Raw genomic sequence first — 20,457 nt, 5'->3', positions numbered from 1 at the left:
AAATTACTAAGCTTTAAGTAGCTAATAAAGCTACTACATAACATAAATTATATAAAAAAAAGTAAATTAAAGTAAAAAAAACTTTAATAATTTAAAAAAGCTTATACTTAATAGCTTTAAAAGAGTTTAAAGTGCATAGTAATAAGAAAAAGGCAAAAAAGTAGGTGTAAGCTAAAGTAGGTAAGCTAGTTTAAAGGCGCTATAGATAGTGTAATTAGACTAGGCATAACACATAAATATATAAGTAAGAAGCAGAAGTAGTATTTAAATAATATTCTAAGCTGTACTGTACTATATAGTGCTAGAGCAGGTTGTTATAGACTATAATAGAGTTTGTTAGGGTAGGGTCTTAGTAAAAGTAAGCGACTTAGGTGTGTGAGCAACTCGCCTGTGAAGTATGTTACTATAAAGCTATATAGCTTTATAAATAAGCTTAATAAACTATAGCCTTTAGCCTACTTACTTATTACAATTTACTCTCTTAATTCGCTTAGCGTGCTTGCTTACATAGCAAGCTTATTAAGCTGGCTTACAAGCTGGCTTAATTGTTAAGAATCTTGTTCCCTTCTAGATACGCAATTACAAGCGTCTAAAGACAATGTTCTGTTTCTTCAACAGTAACATAGGCCGTAGCTATCTGTGGCGCGAAGGAAAACTGTTTTAATTTTCCTAGGCTTAGGGGCTGGCTGTTAGATTAAGATTTCCGTTTCTCTGGGACAAGTTGATGACCTGGAGCGTAGGCAAAATCACGATCCGCTTCATCCTTCGGGACAGGACTGACATGTGCAGTCGGTGCTTTGGTAAAGTGAGCTCGCAATCATCCTGAACAACGTGTTGGCAGAATAAGCCATGCTGAGCACTTCCTCATCTACTTCATCGCTCGACTTGCGGACAACAGCGAGCAGCTTGAGTACTAACCTAGTCAGTGCCATATCTCCAACAGAATCATGCAGAACATGAGAGGCGAATTCACCCTCTTCAAGGTGACCTAATTTGTGACCACCCTGAGGCCTTGAAAGCCAATACATCGTCTGCGATGCAATACGCCTATCCCACCCTCATGCATAGAGCCCCAATATGCGCCACCTGCACAGGCTCTTTGTATTTACCTTTCTAACGCGAGGTCCCAGTTTAGCGGACACGGTCGATTTATCCTGCCGCAAGAACATGAAGTTGCTGCTAGGGAAATCCAGCATACGTAAGGCGAATCCATATCCCATTAACCGGAGTCTCTTGCAGCTCTTATTTCTGCTCTTGGAATGAATCATGGACCTGCCCAGTGAGCCAGCTCTCAAAATATCTCTCCCCCGCCTCCTGTTACACAGAATGAAGGCAGCCACACGAGTGCCAACACGCGCCGTACCCCAATCCCCAATATGAAACGACTCTAATCGGCATTCTGACACAGGCCTAGCAACCATGCGCGCAAATTCTCTCCACGGCGGCTGAAATAACAGCAACAGGGTCCAGGCCCAGGCGTCCGCCGTGGCTCTGAGTATAGGGATCTCACCCTCGCCCCAACGCCAAGAACATGTCGTCATAGATCTAGAAAGTGTTCTCGCTCAAGCCTTTTACTATTTCCAGTGCCGTTCCCAGCAAAGCACCACGCAGGTCCGACACCAAGCCTCCCAACAGGTCGTACACCCAGAGGCCCAGACACTCCACACTCGCACCAAAGGAGAAGAAGAGAGATGTCAAGGAAGAGCCGGAGGCTCAGGTGGTGAGTCTGGTCTCCCCGCATCTCTTATTCACGCGGCGAAACCGGAGAGAGTGAAGCATCAGAGAGGCCAAGGAAGAGGGAGAAGAGAGGAGTGGTTTGGGGACTTGGAGATTGGATATTTGGGAGACAGGCTGATGCATAGGAGCGTTATGAAATGTTTGAACTTGGCCTTTTCTTTGCGTTTAGTTTCAAGAATAAAAAAACTGTGTCTATTTGATAGATTTCCTACGTTCTAGCGCGAGATATTTGTCCCAGTTGTTAATCCTTTCACTTGGTGGATATATTTGGCAAGCCTCACCAGCGACCTCTGCTGTTCCAAAATCCGGTCCTGAAGAAGTCAAGTCTATCAATGCTTTGATGGCGATCCCTTCCACATAGCCCCTTCACAGCCTAAACCCCCTTATCCATCGCTTTAATACCCTCTTGACCCCCTTTGAGCTCCGCTTCCTCCTGGGACTCCACCTTTCCCTTTGCAAATCCAACGAATCCCTAACATGACTCATATCGATCATATCCACGAATCCATCCCGCCCCTGACACCGATGTAGCGGCGAGAGTTCCAGTAGATCTCGCACCTTGCTCAAATTAATCGCATGAATGTCCTCCAGGCTGGAGGACGCCAATGATGGTAAGAAACCTTCAGTTTCAAGTGAGGCGAGCTGCCGGCGACGGAGGCTGTGTCGTGGGGAAGACTTGGGAGGACAGCGCGCGCAGAGAGTTGCAGTGGTTGAAGTCGTGCGCGCTGGGAAGGTGGATTTGGAGCGTTGCATTTTGGGTTGATGTGAATTTGGGTAGCTAGCAGGAGACTAGTTGAGGATGCATATATGTGATTGTGCGGACGTGAGGTAGTATTACTGAGTTTAGTGGTGAGTAGTAGTGGTGAAGAAAATCCAGCCTCTAAGGGATGGTAGCAAGGTTTTTGACCTGGCATTGTGCACATATTTACGTCAACTCAAAGAACCTTCCATGCGAATCACGCACCATTCCACGGTCCTCTGGGAGGCATCTGTTTATTGCTGTAATATCCTATCAATCGAGGGGGTGTTGGGAAACTTCGTGATGTTGACACGTGGGGGGCCCATGAGTAGTGCTAATATAAAGGGTAAGCGTTTTGGTTCCCCACACAAATGAGCCCTAGTCGCATTCTTTCAAGGCCAAAGAGACGAGGCAACAAGGTCCATTTAAGTACCACCAACCTATCAAAGAACAATTGGAAGCTATAGCGGCGGTTAACACTAAATGCGTACGTCTGCTTCCTTGCACTTTGCCCGAGCAATTTTTTCAATTCCATGATTTCTTGGCATAGGCACATTCATCGAGGGGCCAACCTCAATCAAAAGTACACGCACCTGCCATCTAGCTTCTAGTTGACCCATATTAGGCAGGCCTTTAATCGTCGCTTCTTTGACCTAAATATCCTCGCAAATTTGGCATTAGCATGGCCGCTGTGTCTTTCTCAAAACACTGCAAACACACGGTCGCAAATGGGTCCGAACCTAAGCATATTTACATAGAAATAATATATCAAAGGCGTTCAGTACTAGAAGGCTTCTCTGCGTTTCGAGAGAAGCATTGGACCCAACGAGTACAGGTGGCATTATGTAAAGTTACCCTTTGCCAAGACACGCTTGGAAGAGAACACAACGTAAGAGAAATCTAGCTTCCATGGAGAACATATCATGCCTATGATGTTGAATGATTTCTTGCTTTTTGATTTTCCAGCTTGATTTCGTAACCGTGGCGCATCACTGACTAGCACGCCAGCGCTAACACACCACAATATCGCGACTCAAGCTCAATTCGAAAACCATCTCAAGGCCATACTGTTGCTGCTGCACAAGTATATTCTTGAAATTGCACCCCTTGATTCTTCAGTTATTCCCCCTAAAAGGGTTAGCCATTTCAATCAAGCCTTGTTAGTGTGTTCCCTCTCCGCCAATTATGAAATGTCTTCGTGAGTAATTTGATAGTCCAAAAACTTTTAGAATGAACACGGAAGGGATTTCAAATGTCCATATATTAATAGCGGCCTGCTGTCACAACCATTCGGCTTCTTCTTACCTTATCTTGTGTCTTGCAAAACAACGAGGCAATCTTCACTTCTTCTTTTTCCCGCTTGTTCTTGCAATACAGTAGAACCAAAGCTGTCAAGTCCACGACACTAGTCAACTCAACCGACAAGCTACGACTACTATCCACCCTCTCTTAAACCACTATTTCCAACTTTTCCTTTTGCTAAACCACCTTTTTAATTTTAAGCCACTGCATTGCGATACTAACCACTGCGGCTACACCAAACTATGCAATAATAATAATGAAGGCAGCCTTCAACCCACCCATATATGCATTCACAATACCAGGCATTTCATCCTTCCTAAAAAAAATGCGCGTAATATCTGTTGCGCCTACAGCCAACACTAGCGCCGGATCAAGAGCTTACCACCGCTAGGCGCCGAGCAGATCTGCACTTCCGCACATCTTGTGAATAACAATTTCATTAGAGCGATCACTATTTATCATACCAGTGTTATGCTACTGCATCCTCATTCATTTTCGCCAGCACTATGCCGGTTCTCCAGCCACTTGATTAACTTGGCCATCTTGCCTTCGTACAAACCCTGATTGCACGCTTTGCTATACACGTGTTGGAATAGACCTGATAGCTTCGTAAAACTCACGACGCATTCAGGACATTTAAATGGATAGACCGGCTCGCTATACTCAGTTTTCAGATCGTCACGGTTGAGTAGTTCATCCCGATAGCCTGGATCAAGATATGCCTTCCACTGGAAACACATGGCCGCGGACTCGTTCAAGTGGAGTATATTAATTTTGGATGGGCATGTGCCGGACTCTAAGTGTAATATCATCGCAGGATAGGTGGGGAATTTCTGGTAGCAAGCGTAGCATTCAATCGACCGTTCCAAATGGACCATTTTATGCTGAAACTAGTGTTAACGTTGACTTGGAAGGACAGATCTTCTACTTACGTGATCAAGATTGCTAGCGTTTTGAAAATGCATCTCGCAAGCCTGGCAAACATTCTGCTCCTTCAAATGGGCGAGGTACTCCTGCGACCCAGCAACCCAGGCCCACCCTTTCCCATCATCGCAACCCTGACACACAACTCGGTGCTTTGTCTTCCGGTGATGTCCTATCCACTTGTCCCAAGTAGAACCATCGAATCCACAAATTTCGCACCGATAATGGCTAGCGGAATCATTGTAGTGCTGTTGTAGAGCCTGCTGTGACGGGAACTCTCGTTCGCACCGAGAACAGTACGTCTTCCTGTCCGCTCTGTTAGCGAAATAAGAACAATAGCAGTGATTGGAAAAATGCACTCACCCCATCGGGGCACATATGGACCTTTGTATGATCGCGAGACTGATGGTGTAGAGGAGGTCTTGCGTTAACGTGTCTTCCCCGCCCCCGCCCCCAGCTCTCGCCAGGCACCGTAGCTTCATAATCGTCCAATGATAACCAAGTCAAGCGGCCTGCAGCAGATCCACCGACCCGACCGGCGGAACGCCAGACTTCCAAATACTCCTGTGATCGATATAAATTCTGGGTCACGAATTCGTCTCCTTCTATGGACAGGGCTTCGAGATGGCTAAATTGGAATAAAAGAAGAGGCTGAGGAAAGAGCTTGCTCTCGAGGAGAGGAAAGAGCAGATGTTTGGACGATTAAAGGAAACTAGATTGCTTAGAGCAAGTTCCAATACGTTATGGGGTGGAAGCTGTTGAAGGAAATGAAGTCTGCGAAGGGATGGGTGACCAGATCACCGCAGTGGTATCGAAGACGTATGGATAATGTATCGAAAGAATTGGAAATGCTGGAAGTGATAAGTAGATGTTTCTGCAACCGGAAGTGAGTAACACATTTGCTAGTGCAGCGTTCTCGGACTGCTGACCACTCAGCTACAGGCTTACTAGCTACAAATTGGGCTTGGCTTGCTGACAAGGATTTAGATTACGCCTAAGACGAAAATGGCAGTTGGCGCTACTCAGGGTCGTCGTCCCGTTGATTAGAAAGTGCTGATCGGCGTTGCCATGCTGCATGAATCAGCCTCGGACAGCAGCCACAGGGCTGATATTTTCTCATCAGCGTGCTAGTAAGGTCTATACACTTGATACTACTAGCTTATTGCTACCATGATTGAGGGGAATTCGATAGTAGAGCTGTATTAGATGGACCTTGTGACGCTCCTTAGAGGAGGCATCCCACAAATGATGCGACCAGGCCGTGACACCAGCGTATTTTCGGTTGTTCGGCGTCCTAAGAGATTGCGAATAGCCAAACTACAGAACCTACTTGGGCACGAGTAAATTCGAATGCGTATGAGAAGTGCAGGCCGCTGTAAAGACGAAGTACCATTGATTCGGCTCGCTACAGAGGGTGGCTCGCGACACTAGGATAGACGTTAGCTGTTTTATTAACTATATTCTAATACACTGTTAAACAGCGGGACTACAAAGTTGCAGAAAGTTAGATAGGGTGGCGACTTGCTTGTATTAGCAGCTCGATTGTAAAGTACGTCATATTAATCAATTTATATATACTATACCCTCCACCCAATGGAGCAACGCCTGAGTCAGCATCCTGAGATGTACTGAAGTATGCCCAAAGAGACAAGTCTCAAACCACTAGTTAGACAGACAGCACAGTGTAAGACTTTTACCTTCTCCGTAGACAGTGCGACACACGCACACGACTCCGCTACCTGAAGTAAAAAAGAATTTAAGCAAGCAAGCAAGAAAATTGCCAACCACAAAAGCCCACCACCGTATTCCAAAAGTGTATCCCAACAGAGGAACTAAACCTCGTGCCCAAGTCCTCGAGCTATGCGGGGGGTAGCGAGATCTAGATCAGACAGCCGCATCACCCACATTGTAATTCCCGCTTCTATCGCTACCTAAACCATCTAAAACTTTTTGAATGGAAGACTAACCTCTAACGCTTTCCCCAACAGTCTATTGTGCCATTAAGGCGTCTCCACGGGTGTAACGTAACGAACAGAGGGCATGGGCAGGGACAAAGAAAAGAACCCAAGCCAGCAAAAACTGACAAGGCCGTCATCAACAGCCTTCATTCGGTGACCCTACAAACAAATCCACTTTAGCCATTCGCTACCCACGGGAAGATGAGGATGGCTCAGCTCAGCCAAGTGTAGGCGTATTCCGGCCTTTACTGCGAGACATGCTATACGGAGCCTATATTTGCACTCATTAGCCGAGTCCATTTATCCATTCACATTCCTTGATTTGCACCGTCCTCTTTGCGTAGTCCCAGATCGGAGTAATGTTGGGGGGAAGCTGGCTGGGGAAGTGGGATTGAGGACCGGGGAATCAAGGACTAGGAAGGACGGAGCTGGAAATTGGACTTACCAAGACTTTCTTCGCATTGCAGATCCTCCAAGCTAGATTCTTAACATTGCCATCTGCCTGTACAACTTCAGGTGCGAGTTCGATGCCAAACCTGTAATTATCTGTCATTAGCACTGCTATTGCAGAAGCCTGTGCTCGTTCATGGTAGTGGGCGAGCAGCAGCATTTTGAAAACTCACATCATCCCCACCGCAAACACGACCCGTTTAGCAAATTTCCCTTCTCTCTCGACTAACCCACCAAACGCCTCCTCCACCGTCTCCGGCGCAATCTCCGGATCTCTATCAAAACAATTCTGCACAACCGGCAACAGCGCTTGTTCAACTGGCCCTTGGATCCCACTAATCCCCCCGCCAATCCCATTTGCATTGGCACTGAGATCGAGTTCAACGTCCTCGTCATCGAATCTAGGGATACGGATTTCGAATGGCAGGGAAATGGCCATGACGTTGTGTTTTCCGTCGTGGTGATAGCGGAATTCGAAGACACCTGTTGTCCACCAGAGTTTGTCGCCGCGGAATTCCATTTCGCCAGTTAGACAATCGGCATCGGCATCGGCATCGGCATCGGTGTTGTCGCTGGTTGCTGGAAGGAGTTTGTCAGAGACGAGAATACCTTCTTCAGCACGTATAGAATCGTATACACCACGGTTAGTTGACACCCAACGGCCGTTAGAAGAAATGCGGGTGATTTCGCGAGACGCGTTGTCAGCCACCATATATAATCCAATCCAGTCTTTCTTGCCATGGTTAAGCGGTGCCCGCCAGCGGACCTTGATCGGGGAGCCATACTCAAACATCAAGGTCCTAAATTCGCTTGTTCGGATAGCGGGAGCTCTAGCCATTTCTCCTTCTCTGCCACCGCTCTTTTGGTACTCTGCCAACGGGGAGGAGAATTTGCCCGTGATTTCTACCCGGTAGTCCTTGGGGTCGAAGCCCGCGAGATCAGGGGCCAGTCGCGTGATGGAGATGCGTGCTGGGTAGGACTTGAAGAGGGTTTTGGTGTCTTTCACGAATGTGCCAACGCCAGCTGCGAGTTTAGGGCGCGCGGATTCAAGAACCTCTTCGATGAACTCGGCAGTCGAGTTGAGAACGCCGTCGGCTGCGGAATGCCAGCCCCGAATCGGACTCGGGAGTGATTGTCTTAGGGTCTTGCTTAGACCAGACGTCTCGCGGAGATTTTGGCCATAGAGCTTCTGCATATGTGGACGCTCAACAAACTGAAGGAATGCGAGAGAGAGGATGTGAGTGATTGCTGCCAGATAGAATATAGGTGCACTCCAGGTAATCAGTGCAAGACCCCAAATACCTGCCAGGCCGAGCACACGTTCAGGATTGTTCAGAAAGCGGTATATGCCCGAGTACGTCAAGTTCTTTGGCGATGGATCGAAGAAGAAGTCACCAAAGAACCAACCGAACTCTCCAAGGGAATCGTAAATGCTGATAACGGTCCACAACTGCAGGGCTATCAAAGCAGCACCCAGGACATGCCTCAGAAGGACCAGTCCGTAAGACCAGTCAGGTGGCAGCGCATACATCTTCCAAGCCGCGCATATGAAGCTAGCGTGGCACATGGTCATGCTCAGATGGTAGAGATTCTTCCATTGGCGCCAGGCCTCCTCCTTGCTGTCACCATACTTAATAAAGTGACGGGTCCAGTTTTTCTTCTGAGATTGCCGGTCCAAGATATAGCCCATGCCTAGCGAATACCATAGACGCCAGGCGAGAGCATTGCCAACGAAGAAGGCGCGGACTGGCCAAGTGTTTGGAGTCATAGCTGCGAAGCAGAGCATGTAGAATTGAAAGAGAATTACCGTGACATCGATGGCGCGATGGAAATCCATGTTCTGGATACCGATGATATTGTGCACTTCTGAGGGCTGTCCATTAGGGTCGAGGGGTGGTGCGCCGTCGGCAAACGTAGCCTCAGACTGGCTAGATTTTGGTCGTTCTTCGCTATTCACACGGTTGGAGTTCAGGCGCTTTCGGGGTGGTGGTGGGTTGTACGTCTTCTCGATGTGGGGATTCTCAACCCATGTCAAGAAGGCAAATTGTGCCGCGTGGGCAATGATGGAGATGAACAAGACTTTGTAGCTCGCTGCCATCATGGAGATGCCGTAATAGCCGGCATAGCCAACTGAATACATTGGATGCGGAGCCATCTCGAACACCCCATCGAAGGTAAGTTGCTGATCGATGAGGTAGAAGAAGTCACCCCAGTACCACGCGTAATCCTTGACTACTCTATGCGCATCCAGCTTGACCCACAGATTGAAGAAGAAGAGGATGATGCCCGTGGTCCACCGCGCAGCCGTCAGCATCCAGCTCTCGTCTGGGACATTGAAGCAGGCAATGGCGAAGAGGGCGTATGAGACGAAGTCACACATGAGTATCAGATCTACAACACGCCTGAAGAGGAGCCAAGTGTTGTACTCGAGGGGGGCTTCCTCGAACTTGTAGTCGTTTGGTATCTTAGTCTCCATTTCCCGCTTCAGCAGCCTGTAGAGGGTGGGATGCGGGTTGTTGCCCGTCTGAGGCTTCTCGAACAAGCCCGAGTTCTTAGCCCAGAGGACAAGGCGATTGTGATTGGACTGGACATTGAGCAGCCAGCCAATGCCAGCATTGTAGGCAGCTCGCCAGAACAAGAAGATGACTGCGAAGACAGGGATTCGGGCATTCGAGGGCAGTATGTAGAGAGTGAAGATCAAGCCTGCGAGCACTGCGAGGACGAGCAAATCGGACAGGTTCTTTGGCTGCGTTGGGGACAAGAGCTGCGAGACCATGTCATGAGTGTGCGGGACAATGAAGACTGCAGTGGGAGGGCTGGGGTTAGCAAAGCTGGGTATTTCTGGCTGGAACTGACTGGGCTATTGGAGGTGTTGATCTGATGCGGCTCGCTTCACCTGGGCCCTGGAGGCATGAGGAAACCTACCAGTGCCGTCTGGCGTCCTGCCATAGGTGCGCCTTTCCTTGCCATGCTTCTGGCCTTCCTCCTCCTGCTCATTTAGAAGTAGGACTCGCTGCTTCGCATTCTCTGGGGTGCCTGCAGAGCTCGGTATTGCGGACGGGCGCTCCCTCAGCCGGCTAGCGTCGGCTGTTCCTGTTGCTGTGCCTGAATTGAGTTTGTTCGCAGGGTCGGCCATGGTGGTGAAGAAGAGGTGAGGCGCAATTGACGGCGGGCAGATGATTAGTGAGGGGTTTGGGGGTAGTCTGGCACTTAAGCAGCCGAAACTAGGAACAGTGCCAGGACGCTACGCAGGCACTGTGCATCCAGGGGGGGGACGTGTGTGGAAAGAGGCAGGAACGACGCTGTACGGGGGCAGGTCCGCCGTCCTAGCCGCTGGAGAACCAGTTGCGGGAGGAAGGAGTGTAGAATGGGGGGGAGGGCAGAGCAGAGACGATGGCCATGGGAGTGTTGAAACCCCGGCAAGAGTGTTGAAGTGCGAAAACGGGCGGTGGGAGGGAGTTGTGTGCTGTCTAGGCAGGTTTGAAGCGAGGTTCGGCGGGTCTCTCGCCAACGGCCATGCCGCATTGCCGCCTGAGGCGCAGGAGCACGGCCGGGTCCAGGCCCGAACAGCAGAGGCAGCAGGAGCCACCGGAGCCCCTCCCAGACGAGCCACATGACGAAATGACGAAATGACGAAATGACGAAATGACGAAATGACGAAATGACGTGCTGGTGACGCCAGCCCAGTGTTTGACTCCTGTGTGCCTGTGTGTGTGTAAGTCAACAGCTGTGGATCCAATATTCATGTCGTGCTACTACGCGAGTACGCGAGTACGCCGCTACACATACAAGATGTCTTTGCTCAAATTCAACTTACAACAACTTCTCCAAGCAATCGAGGCAAAACTTCGGATGCGCAACAGGGTTTGCATGTGAAATTGCCCGTGCTCCTCACCGCGCACCCTTGCAAGCTCCTAAATCTTCCGAGCCAACTGTCCACGACCGCGGCAAACCAAAGCGACAGTCAAACTGAATGCTGAACTGCCGTTCCCTCATCTCTGCACCTGCTCTGTGTGTGCAATCTGTCTGGTTCATGCAATTTCGAGAGCTGCCCTTCGCCCCTGTCACTGTCACTATCACATCGAGTTAGTCCGCTCTACTTTCACATCCCTGGGAGCAATGTCATTGTTGCGAAATGTCCAATCCGGACCCCAGCTTGTGCTGTCGCGCGTGCGATCCACACTGGGCCGATTGTCCGACAGACGCTGGAAGACGTGGTTGATGGCTGCGTCTGAGAAACGCCGCTTCTGCACCTGTTTCGGCGCCTGCAGCCCCGTGATGCTGAGTTTGTCCAGCTCCACCACTGGCTTCTCGTCATCGTCGTGAATGCCGTGCGTAATACTGGGCTCGAAGGGCGCTGCTTCCGGACTGAGCGCAGAGTGCTGGTATTGGCGGTATGCCGTGTTGGGCGGCGCCGGTGGTAGGGCAGAGAGGGGTGCTGGGGGAGAACCGCTGCGTGGGGGAAGCGAAACCGTCTGCATGATTAGACCGTCGATGTCGTGCTCCTCGACACACACTTCTGGTAGGATCTCGTTCAGTACTGTTAGTTTTTCGCGTCGTTTGCGGAACGGGGTCAAGTCTCCGGCGTCTGTCCATCCATTCCAGACTATGTCCGTCATGGTCATCATCGGAATCGAGCATTGGGAGGCACTAGGGCTATGCCCCGCCGCCGCCGAGGAGTTGTCTCCTGAGAAGACGATTGCCTCAAGGGTGTGGATATTGCTGATACAGACTTGCAGACAGTCCAAAATCGTTCTTTCCTCGTTCTCGCAAGTCTTGATTGTCTTGTCCGTTCGCCACCAGTTGTGCAGAATCTGCTTCTTCTTCAGGCGTGGGCTCGGATTCAGGCCCAGAGCACGCTCGATTCGAGTCTGTTTGTCCCGTAAAGCGTTGAGCTTGATACTTGTCGTAGACAGCAAGCCCTCGAGATAACCCCTCTGGTTATGTAGGTCAATTAAGGTCGATGTCCATACACCATAGTCTTGGGTAGCTTGCATGTTAGACACAAACGCGTCAAAGTATTCAGAGAGCCGGCGTGGTGGGTATGGGTTGACAGGTTGCATACCATGCTCCACCTTTAAGAGTGTGAATGGAAGGAACGATGGGGAAGGAATAGTGCTGCTCAAATTTGAGCCGACAGTTGCAGAAGTACTTATAAATCGCAGCGAAGCACTCAAAGAAGTCCTTTGACCGATGTCCACATAGAGAGACGCACTGGCCAACTTCCGAAGCTCGCGGACGTAACCGCCTTCGGCGTTGCTGAACCCTGGTCGATTCTTTGAGGCAGAAGCGGCCGAGTGGAGCACTGTTCCTGGTATTCGGACGTCTGAGCCCAGTTCCTTTGTCATATCTTTCCACGTGGCTACGGCATGTTGCGAGAGAATAGTGAGAGATGGGATTCATCCAATCAATTGTAGCTTGGGGGTAGCCCTATCTTCGAGAGTAAATCATCAGGGACAGGGCGAATGGTCGAAGACTCGAGCTTCAGTACGCCAAGATATATGTACATGCTTTGGATACCTACCTTGGTCAAAATTAATTTAAGCCGGATGACTCTTTTTGATGCCCTGGGTTTTCTCTTGTACCGATGGCTGCGATGGGATTAGTCCACAAAGAGTGAGCTTGGGAGATCGTCGATCCACCTATAAACTGAAAGAATGAGAGGCGAGATAAGTAAATTGAACAACGCAAAACCAACCCACAGGCTGATCCACGATCACACTACGACATCGATGCGAGTGGGGGGTTGTGACAAAATTTGAGCCTCTTCCCGTAGTGCTGTGAAGGAGATGGATTTGTGAGTGAATCGATTGCAGAGAGCCTTGGCCACCGACTCTGTTCTTTGCTACTGTCTCTGGGACTTCGCTATTCAAGTTAGCTTGTCTGATTCGACCATATCGTTGAACAAAGCGGGGCAAACTGGTGGGCGTTCCCAGTCCTCGGTGGGAATTTCAAATAATTTCAATGCGCCGCCATTTGGCTTGTCATTTATCGCCCCGGGAGACCTCAGTGTACCTTTCTTTTGCACGACCAAGTGTTGAATTCAATCAAGATCTTGGGACCTGGATATGAGCCGACCCAATTTGCAGCTAAGGCTTCAAATAGAAATATTTTCAACAAATGGGGAAGAGCAATGCTTGGGCTCACCCAGCAAAGAAACGGGATGGAAAGCTACCAGGTGCTCGGAAGAGTACAGCAAGACAAATTAGAACTCCAAATAGTTTCGGCGACCAAAGTCCTGTTTGAGAAACTTTCCCCCCTCAGGCTTCACGCCTCGCCGGTTTTGCCAAATCTGGGGATTGAGACCTAAGATTAGGTCCAGTGCTGTTCTTGGACTTGTTCGTAATATGAACTCCGGCCCAGCGAACAAAAAGCTTTGACGAGCCCGTGAAAGAACAGGCAGGGGAACCGTTCCTCCGGATTAATTGATGCGAAGTTATCAGCGGCCAGGTAGCAGCTCACTAGGGTGCGTAAGATTGGTGACAAATTAGCAGGGAGAGCATGACTACCGTAGGCACTTCAATCGGAAGGAAGTATATCTCCCTCCATCCACAAAACGGGGTCGTGATGGTGAGGAGTTGGTCGCTGCTTCCGGCTGCTCAGCGAGACAAAGCAACCCGAAGTCGATGATACCAGAGGTCTCATGATCGTCCGTGAATTGCTCCAGCTTGATCCATCAGCTTCAAAAGCAAGTGCAGAAGTCATAGAAGCATTCCATGATGTGGGAACAATGGTGGCGATAAGAATTTGGATGTTAGGTCTTGTTCAGGAAGGAAGTTGCGAGACGTAGCTCCAGGAATCTCTCTGCTAGACCCTGACGGCGAACACAATAACTAAGCTAGGAATCGCATGCCTTTGATGACAAACTAGCAGCTAAGTTAGCTACCGCAGTGTTTCCGAATCAGTGTTCTACATTTCAGGAAATTGTTGGTGAAGGCAAAAGCTACACTGTACTCCAGTACCAACTCAATACGGCAATCTCAGAGTCCCCCAGCCGAGAAAAGTATCCAATGACGTGGACGAACACCATGCGGCTGCCTAGAGATGAGTCGAAGATGCACTGTCTCTCGCATGAAGATGTTGACTGAGATGCAGTCAAGGTGTTGAGTTCCGTTATCTCAGCTAGCTCAGCCGGCTAATGAGAGAACCGACAACGCACATACCACCATGCATACTGCTACTCCTAACAGAGTATAACCCAGGGTTAGTAGTTTTAAACCCCTGCAACTAACATTTTCTCTTATTAGCTGTCTAAAAGACTTTAGTAATTTTTTATGTACATAACTAATTTTAACTACTTAAAAATAAAGACATAATTTTAGATAGTATAATAAGTATATTATACACAGACTTTAAAAGTTAATATAACATATAAAACTTTAGTAAAAATATTATAAGTATATTTTAAATAAAATTTAATAATGTCTAAGGTAATTTAAATCTATCTACGCATGTAATGTAACTTTTTTTATAACTAATTTTATGTGTTACTTTAAACTCCCCCTCTCTCTTATTATCTACACTTATGTATTATAAGGCACTTATATTTTAAGTGCTATTTATCTTTGCTATTATAAACTACTTCTAGCTTCTAAATCTGCTAATTTTATCCTATGCATATAGTTCTATTATAGTAGGTAAAATAGTACTAACACTTACATAGTAAGTAGTTTAGACACTAAATATTATAAGTATTTTTTTATATATTATTTATATGTTTATTTACACACTTTTTAATGTGTACTGCTAATTATTTGCTGTAGTAGCTACTATGTAGACTAGAGAGCTAGGTTAGCGCGCAGGGAATTAGAGTTTAGGTAGAAGGCTAGCATAAGTACAGCTTACACTAAGTCTTCTAGCTGTCTGCTTAAAAAAGACTACTTATTTAGTGCTAAATAAGAACTATGCAGTGCTAAATTAAGTATATAGACTAGCTAGTGTAATACTTTTTTATGTTAAAGCTTATTATACTCTAAGTGCTAATGCTTTATAAAATTTAGTATATAAGTGTTTTATAAAGTATAATGTCTAGTATTAAACGCTATTACTTACTTAAGCTATGTAGAAGTTGTTAGGCAGTAAAAAGCTACATAAGCAGCAAGTGCGCGCTGTCTATTAGCTTATGTATAGCCTTAGGGATATAATTTTTGTAGCCTACACTAGCTTTAGAAAGAGCATTGTTTTACATGTGTATTCTATGTTTATAGGCAACATTATGCTTTAGATTATACTACTATTAAAGCTAAAAAATAAGTAGTTTAAAGTAATTTACTAGTATTCTAAAGCGCGTCTATGTCTAGTTACTAAATAAATAAAGAATGCTAATTTAAAAATATTTTAAAAGATCTAGTAGCTTTTATATACTTATATTTTACTAAGTCTAAAGTAAGCTGCATTACTAGCGTTCTAATAGCTATTTACTAACACTATATTCTATGCTTAGGTTAGGTTAGTAGCATTAAACAAGTGCTATGTTATATAATAGTAGAAAAATTTCTAGAAAGAGTATTTATAGTTTTATAAGCTTTAGCAGTGTTTATTTTCTAATATAATATTCTTTACTTATACTGCTACATTTAATAAGTAGACAGAAAAAGTAGTACACTGTTTTAGTAGCTTTAGGCTAGAGGGTCTAGAGATAGGTAATAATCTAATAAGCAGCCTAGAGGTAATTAGAACATGCGTAGATTACTCTAAAATTATGTACACTATTATTTTAATTAATAATTATAGTAAGAGCATGTATACTTAGCTTTTATATATTATTAATTATAAGTTTAGTACTACTAGTTCTCTTAGTAACTTAAAGCTTATTTTAAAAACATGTGTGTTTATTAATAGTTACACTTATATTACTAACTTTATAAAGCTCCTCTAATCTTGTCTTATGTTAGATAGACACTACTCTATAGCAGATGCTAAGAAGGTAGTCTAGGCGTATACTAGTTAGGTTGCAGATGTAGACTAGCAGGAGATATATTAAAATTTTAAAGGCGCTAATGCCTCTATCTAGATTGTTGTCTATACAACTACGCTTAGAATAGGTATAGATATCTCTAGAATTAAGTAAGTATACTAATAAAACATTTTAATTACCTAAGATATAAGTAATTTAATGCAGTAGTTTAGTTATAGCGTGTGTAGTTATAGTAAGACTATAGTTACTATATTATTTATCTTTTTTTATATATTTAACTGTCTTAGCACTAATCTAGATGCAAGTAATAGACAGGCTAGCAGCTAGGTAAAGTAAAAGATAAAAAAAAAGCAACTTATAAAAGTAAAAAATTATTATAAAATAAAGCCTTCTACATTAAAGTAGACAATAACTATAATGTTGCTAGATTAGGCATCTGCTAGTAGTAGTTAGACGCCTGTTACTCCTGCTGTAACACCTCTGCCTAGGTCTACGCCCCTACACAATAAACCTAAATTAGAGGCTGTAGAAAAGGGGGTTAAAAGCACTTTAGCTAATTTATAAAATTATGTAGTTACATTTTAGTATAATAAACATAAAGGTAGACTCTTTAATTAAACAAATAAATAGCTAAACTAATAGGCTAGCATTAAGCTTAAGTAGTAAAACCTAATTAACTCTAAGTATTATTATAAGCACTTACTTTAGTATTTCTAAAATAACTTATTTATATAATTAACACAGTAACTTTTTTTAGAAAAAGTTGCCTATTGCATAGGTTATAATCTAGCACTTATGCTATATTAAAGCGCCTTACCTCTGCCTGCTAAAAAGACTGCGCTAATGCTAAAAAGTAAGGCTAGCCTTATATTACAGCATATCTAGAAGATATGTTAGGCATTTGCTTTTTAGTACTTTCTAAAAGTCTATAATGTGTTTAAAGATAATATTTTAGTTTTACTTTTATCTTTAGTGTTTTTTCTATACTTAAACTAATAAAAGCTAGTAAGGCTTATTACTAGATAAAAAAATATTAAAAGTAATAAAGTTATAGTGCTTATTAAGTCTAGTAGGTATAGCACTAGTAGTGTATAAAATTGTCTGCTATTAGACTAGAAGTTTATAAAGTTGCATTTAGCATTTATTAAAAGTAAGTTTAAGCGTATTATACTTATAGTATAAAGCAAGTTTTACAAAAACAACGCGCTCTCTAGGACAGGCAATGTCTCTAGGTTACTAGGTATACATAATGCTACTAAGGCCTTATTAAGTAGTTGTATGCAAGATAACAGTCTAGCTATGTAGGCTACGCAATATAGATATTACTAGTAATAGAACTAGTTAAAGCAATATAGTCTACTCTTTAAACTAGTTATAATTAATATGTTATTTAAGTCTATAGTGTTAACTATAGTACTAAAGTTGCTATTTAATAATAACTTTTCTTTATAAAATAATTTCTTACCTAGTAATATTTCTAGTTATTAAGGTAGGTTTTTTATAGTTATAGCACACCTTTCTAGTTTAAATAGTTTATTTATAGCAGCCTTTACTGCGTTTAGTGTACTATACTTACTAGGTATAGAGTTATATATGTTGCTAAGGGACAGGCAACGCGCAGCTATAATTGTAGAGAGCCCTATGCTAGCCTAGGTCCTACACACGCTAACTAGTAGTAGTTACTACCTGTTACTGCCTAAAATAGTCTTATTACCTCTTATTACATTAGATAAAATTACTGTTAGCCTATGCACTTCTAAGCTAGGTTATAGAGGCAAATAGGCTATGCGCTAGTCCTTTATGCTATATACACTAAGATAGTTAAGAACTTTTTATACTTTAATTACTATAGTTTATTAAAGCTTATTACATAATATAAATATGTTACACACTAATTTAGTAGCTAGTGCAGTGTTTTTAAGTAAATTAATATGTAAATATTAAAGGCGCCTATTAGATAATAAAGCAGCTAATATAAGTAGTATGCGCATTTATTATAATGTAGACAAGCTATAGTTAGATAGTTAAAAGTGTTATTAAAACATATTATTAACTCTAACTACACAAAGCTTAGAGATATATTAATAAAAGTGTAAGTAGTCTTTTTTAGAATACTAAACTAACTATGCTTATTTTTACTATAGTTTAGGTGTAGAGTGTTAGTAATAGCTTTACTTATTTAAACTAGTTTTCTAGAGCGCTGTACACTAGAGTAGACAGAGCAGCACTTATAGGCAATTATTATTATTATTTTTATAGCTGCCCTAGCGCATCCTCTTATTTTATATAAGGGGGTTCCCTAAAGGGGTTGCCTATAGTATAGGGTGCGTGCGTTTAGGGTGTTAAGTTTTATGCATAGTGCAGCTAGAAAAAAAAATGTAATAAATAAGCTTTATTCTTAACTTTAAAAAAAACACTTTATTAACTAAATATCTCTTTATAGACAAAAAGCGCGTTGTAGAAGACCTATAAAATAAAAAAAGGCTGCTAGGCCTATATCTTTGTATTATTATGCTAGGTAAGTGTGTTGTAGGGTAGGTTAAGCCTAGAGATAAACTTAGTAGTAGATCTAAAGCCAGCTATAGTTCTAAGTAGAGATAGTAGGTATAAAAAGAAAGTTTAGTAAAAAGTCTTAGTAAGATAAATGTTAAATTTAAAAGTAGCTAAAAAAATTTAATAAAGAAACTTAGCGCAGTTATAGGTATATATTACATGTCTACGTATCTTTAGCGCATTATGTAAAAGCCTAGGTAGGGCAACCTATAAGCAATTATTGTTGTTGTTTTTAAAGAAAGGTATATAAGTAGCTGTAGTAAGTGTTGTTAGTAATAAAGTTAAAATAAAGTATGCTAAGCATAAATATAATTTCTTAATTAAGTAGTTTTTCTAAAAATATGTGCTATATCTACACACTAGACCTATTAGCGCTTAGCTGCTTATATAAACGCACTATAAACACTTTCCTATATAATAAACACACCTATATTAAATTATTCCTATGTTAAATCTGCTTTATTTAGCTAACTAAGTAAAAGAATTAAATAATATAAACTATACATACTTTTTAGCTAGACAGTAACAGCTATCTAAACTAATAGGCACCCTTTAGGCTATCCTACGCAAGCGTAGGACCTTCTAGACTCTAAAGAGCTAGTTAACTAAAAGAGATAGTTCTACGCAATATAGCTTTTAGCATATAATGCTTTACTGTCTGCTTAGAATCTTCCTAGGACTATAAGGATGCCTCTACTATAGTGCTCTACTAAGGAATGTTTACATTATACAACTAAGGGGACTTATTAATAGACACTACCTAGCTATAGAAGAGCTTAAACCTAGCCCTTAGCCTTACAACTTTAGGCACTATTAAAAATAATCTAAATAAAAACTAAATAGACTAAGCTAGATAGTAGTTTTGCAGTAGAATTATCTAAATTATTTTTCCTTTAGTGCCTACTAATAAACTAGGTTTAAGAGGGACCTAGCTAAATAATTAGTAAACTAATTATTATAATTAGATAAACTAATTATTATAGATGTCTTAAATGCCTTTTAATTACCCTCTAATTACTTTCTAATAGCCCTCTAATTGCCCTCTAATTGCCCTCTAATTACCTACTAATATAGCATTGCTAAAGCAATGTAGCAAACGTTGCATGTGCCTAGTTGCCTAATTGCTAGTACACACTAGCACACATGCAGTCCCTCCTAACTAGTACGCACTAGACTTTCTAGAACTCTGTCTTAACTTTGTGCCTGCTAATTGTTGCTAATTGTTGTCTAAGGTAGCCAGGTCTAGGTCTAGGTCTAGGTCTAGGTCTAGGTCCAGGTCTAGGTCTAGCGTCTAGGAAGGAAACAGGAACAACAAAAAAAGAGAAAGAGAAATAAGCATATAAAGCATAACAATAAAATATATAACTATAAATAAAAAAAAAAAGACTTAATTTAGAACAGTTATAGCCTAAAGTTGTATTATAGTTAGTCTAAAAATATAAAAAGATTAGATATACTTATTAATACATAACACTAGTAACTAAATCTAACACATGCAACTGTTTAAAGAAGGGCAGGGAGGTAATAGGCAATAGTTAGAAAGTAAATATAGTTAATTAAAAAAAGGTATAGCAAGAAAAAGTTTAAAAACATAGTTAAGTAAAAAAAAAGAGTTTAAAAGCGCGTAAAAGAATAGTTTAGTTAATTAAGAAAAGTAATAAAGGGAGAAAGAGTAAGACTATATTACTATAAAGTGTTTAGTACAGCCTAACGCATAGACAGAGGGGAGACTTAGCTAGTTAATAGAGGTAGACAAGCACCTATAGGGCAAGGTAGAGAATAGAGTAACTATACAGTGTTTAGTACAGCTTAAATTAAAAAAGTAGAAAAAACTTAGCTAATTAAAGTAAAAAAGTTAAAGATAATTAAAAAAAGTT

General features: G+C 43.1%; 6 protein-coding genes across 6 annotated transcripts; 1 reads left to right on the top strand and 5 right to left on the bottom strand.

The window, feature by feature from the left end:
* Positions 1-694: 694 nt before the first annotated feature.
* On the bottom strand, positions 695-2,651 carry BDR25DRAFT_358396 (uncharacterized protein; the record flags this gene model as incomplete). Its single annotated transcript, XM_033695943.1, has 9 exons — positions 695-756; positions 782-1,047; positions 1,087-1,545; positions 1,608-1,726; positions 1,753-1,889; positions 1,950-2,087; positions 2,149-2,209; positions 2,239-2,379; positions 2,424-2,651. 9 exons carry the CDS (start codon positions 2,649-2,651, stop codon positions 695-697), a joined length of 1,611 nt encoding a protein of 536 aa, XP_033544552.1.
* Positions 2,652-2,686: 35 nt separating this feature from the next.
* BDR25DRAFT_358395 (uncharacterized protein) lies at positions 2,687-3,380 on the top strand (the record flags this gene model as incomplete). The annotated part of the gene is made up of 6 exons (XM_033695942.1): positions 2,687-2,789; positions 2,853-2,895; positions 2,994-3,059; positions 3,102-3,197; positions 3,291-3,311; positions 3,356-3,380. The coding sequence occupies 6 exons, from the start codon at positions 2,687-2,689 to the stop codon at positions 3,378-3,380; spliced, it is 354 nt and encodes a 117-aa protein (XP_033544551.1).
* A 23-nt stretch (positions 3,381-3,403) lies between these two features.
* On the bottom strand, positions 3,404-4,240 carry BDR25DRAFT_358394 (uncharacterized protein; the record flags this gene model as incomplete). The annotated part of the gene is made up of 7 exons (XM_033695941.1): positions 3,404-3,472; positions 3,496-3,589; positions 3,713-3,750; positions 3,782-3,911; positions 3,984-4,008; positions 4,057-4,155; positions 4,189-4,240. The coding sequence occupies 7 exons, from the start codon at positions 4,238-4,240 to the stop codon at positions 3,404-3,406; spliced, it is 507 nt and encodes a 168-aa protein (XP_033544550.1).
* A 22-nt stretch (positions 4,241-4,262) lies between these two features.
* BDR25DRAFT_266704 (uncharacterized protein) lies at positions 4,263-5,134 on the bottom strand (the record flags this gene model as incomplete). Its single annotated transcript, XM_033687005.1, has 3 exons — positions 5,066-5,134; positions 4,711-5,008; positions 4,263-4,662 (listed from the first exon to the last, which is right to left on the bottom strand). Exons 1-3 carry the CDS (start codon positions 5,068-5,070, stop codon positions 4,264-4,266), a joined length of 702 nt encoding a protein of 233 aa, XP_033544549.1. The 5' UTR covers positions 5,071-5,134.
* A 1,466-nt stretch (positions 5,135-6,600) lies between these two features.
* Positions 6,601-10,341, bottom strand: BDR25DRAFT_61917 (phosphatidylethanolamine N-methyltransferas-like protein). Its single transcript, XM_033698832.1, has 4 exons — positions 10,036-10,341; positions 7,284-9,912; positions 7,106-7,196; positions 6,601-6,931 (listed from the first exon to the last, which is right to left on the bottom strand). Exons 1-4 carry the CDS (start codon positions 10,244-10,246, stop codon positions 6,878-6,880), a joined length of 2,985 nt encoding a protein of 994 aa, XP_033544548.1. The 5' UTR covers positions 10,247-10,341; the 3' UTR covers positions 6,601-6,877.
* Positions 10,342-11,186: 845 nt separating this feature from the next.
* Positions 11,187-12,107, bottom strand: BDR25DRAFT_233742 (uncharacterized protein; the record flags this gene model as incomplete). Its single annotated transcript, XM_033685449.1, has 1 exon — positions 11,187-12,107. The coding sequence occupies one exon, from the start codon at positions 12,105-12,107 to the stop codon at positions 11,187-11,189; it is 921 nt and encodes a 306-aa protein (XP_033544547.1).
* Positions 12,108-20,457: the final 8,350 nt, after the last annotated feature.

The sequence above is a fragment of the Lindgomyces ingoldianus genome, assembly GCF_010093535.1.
Source record: "Lindgomyces ingoldianus strain ATCC 200398 unplaced genomic scaffold BDR25scaffold_28, whole genome shotgun sequence".
NCBI classification, from domain to species: domain Eukaryota; kingdom Fungi; phylum Ascomycota; class Dothideomycetes; order Pleosporales; family Lindgomycetaceae; genus Lindgomyces; species Lindgomyces ingoldianus.
The sequence above is the reverse complement of the archived record's forward strand: the minus strand, read 5'-3'. Positions and strand labels throughout refer to the sequence as shown.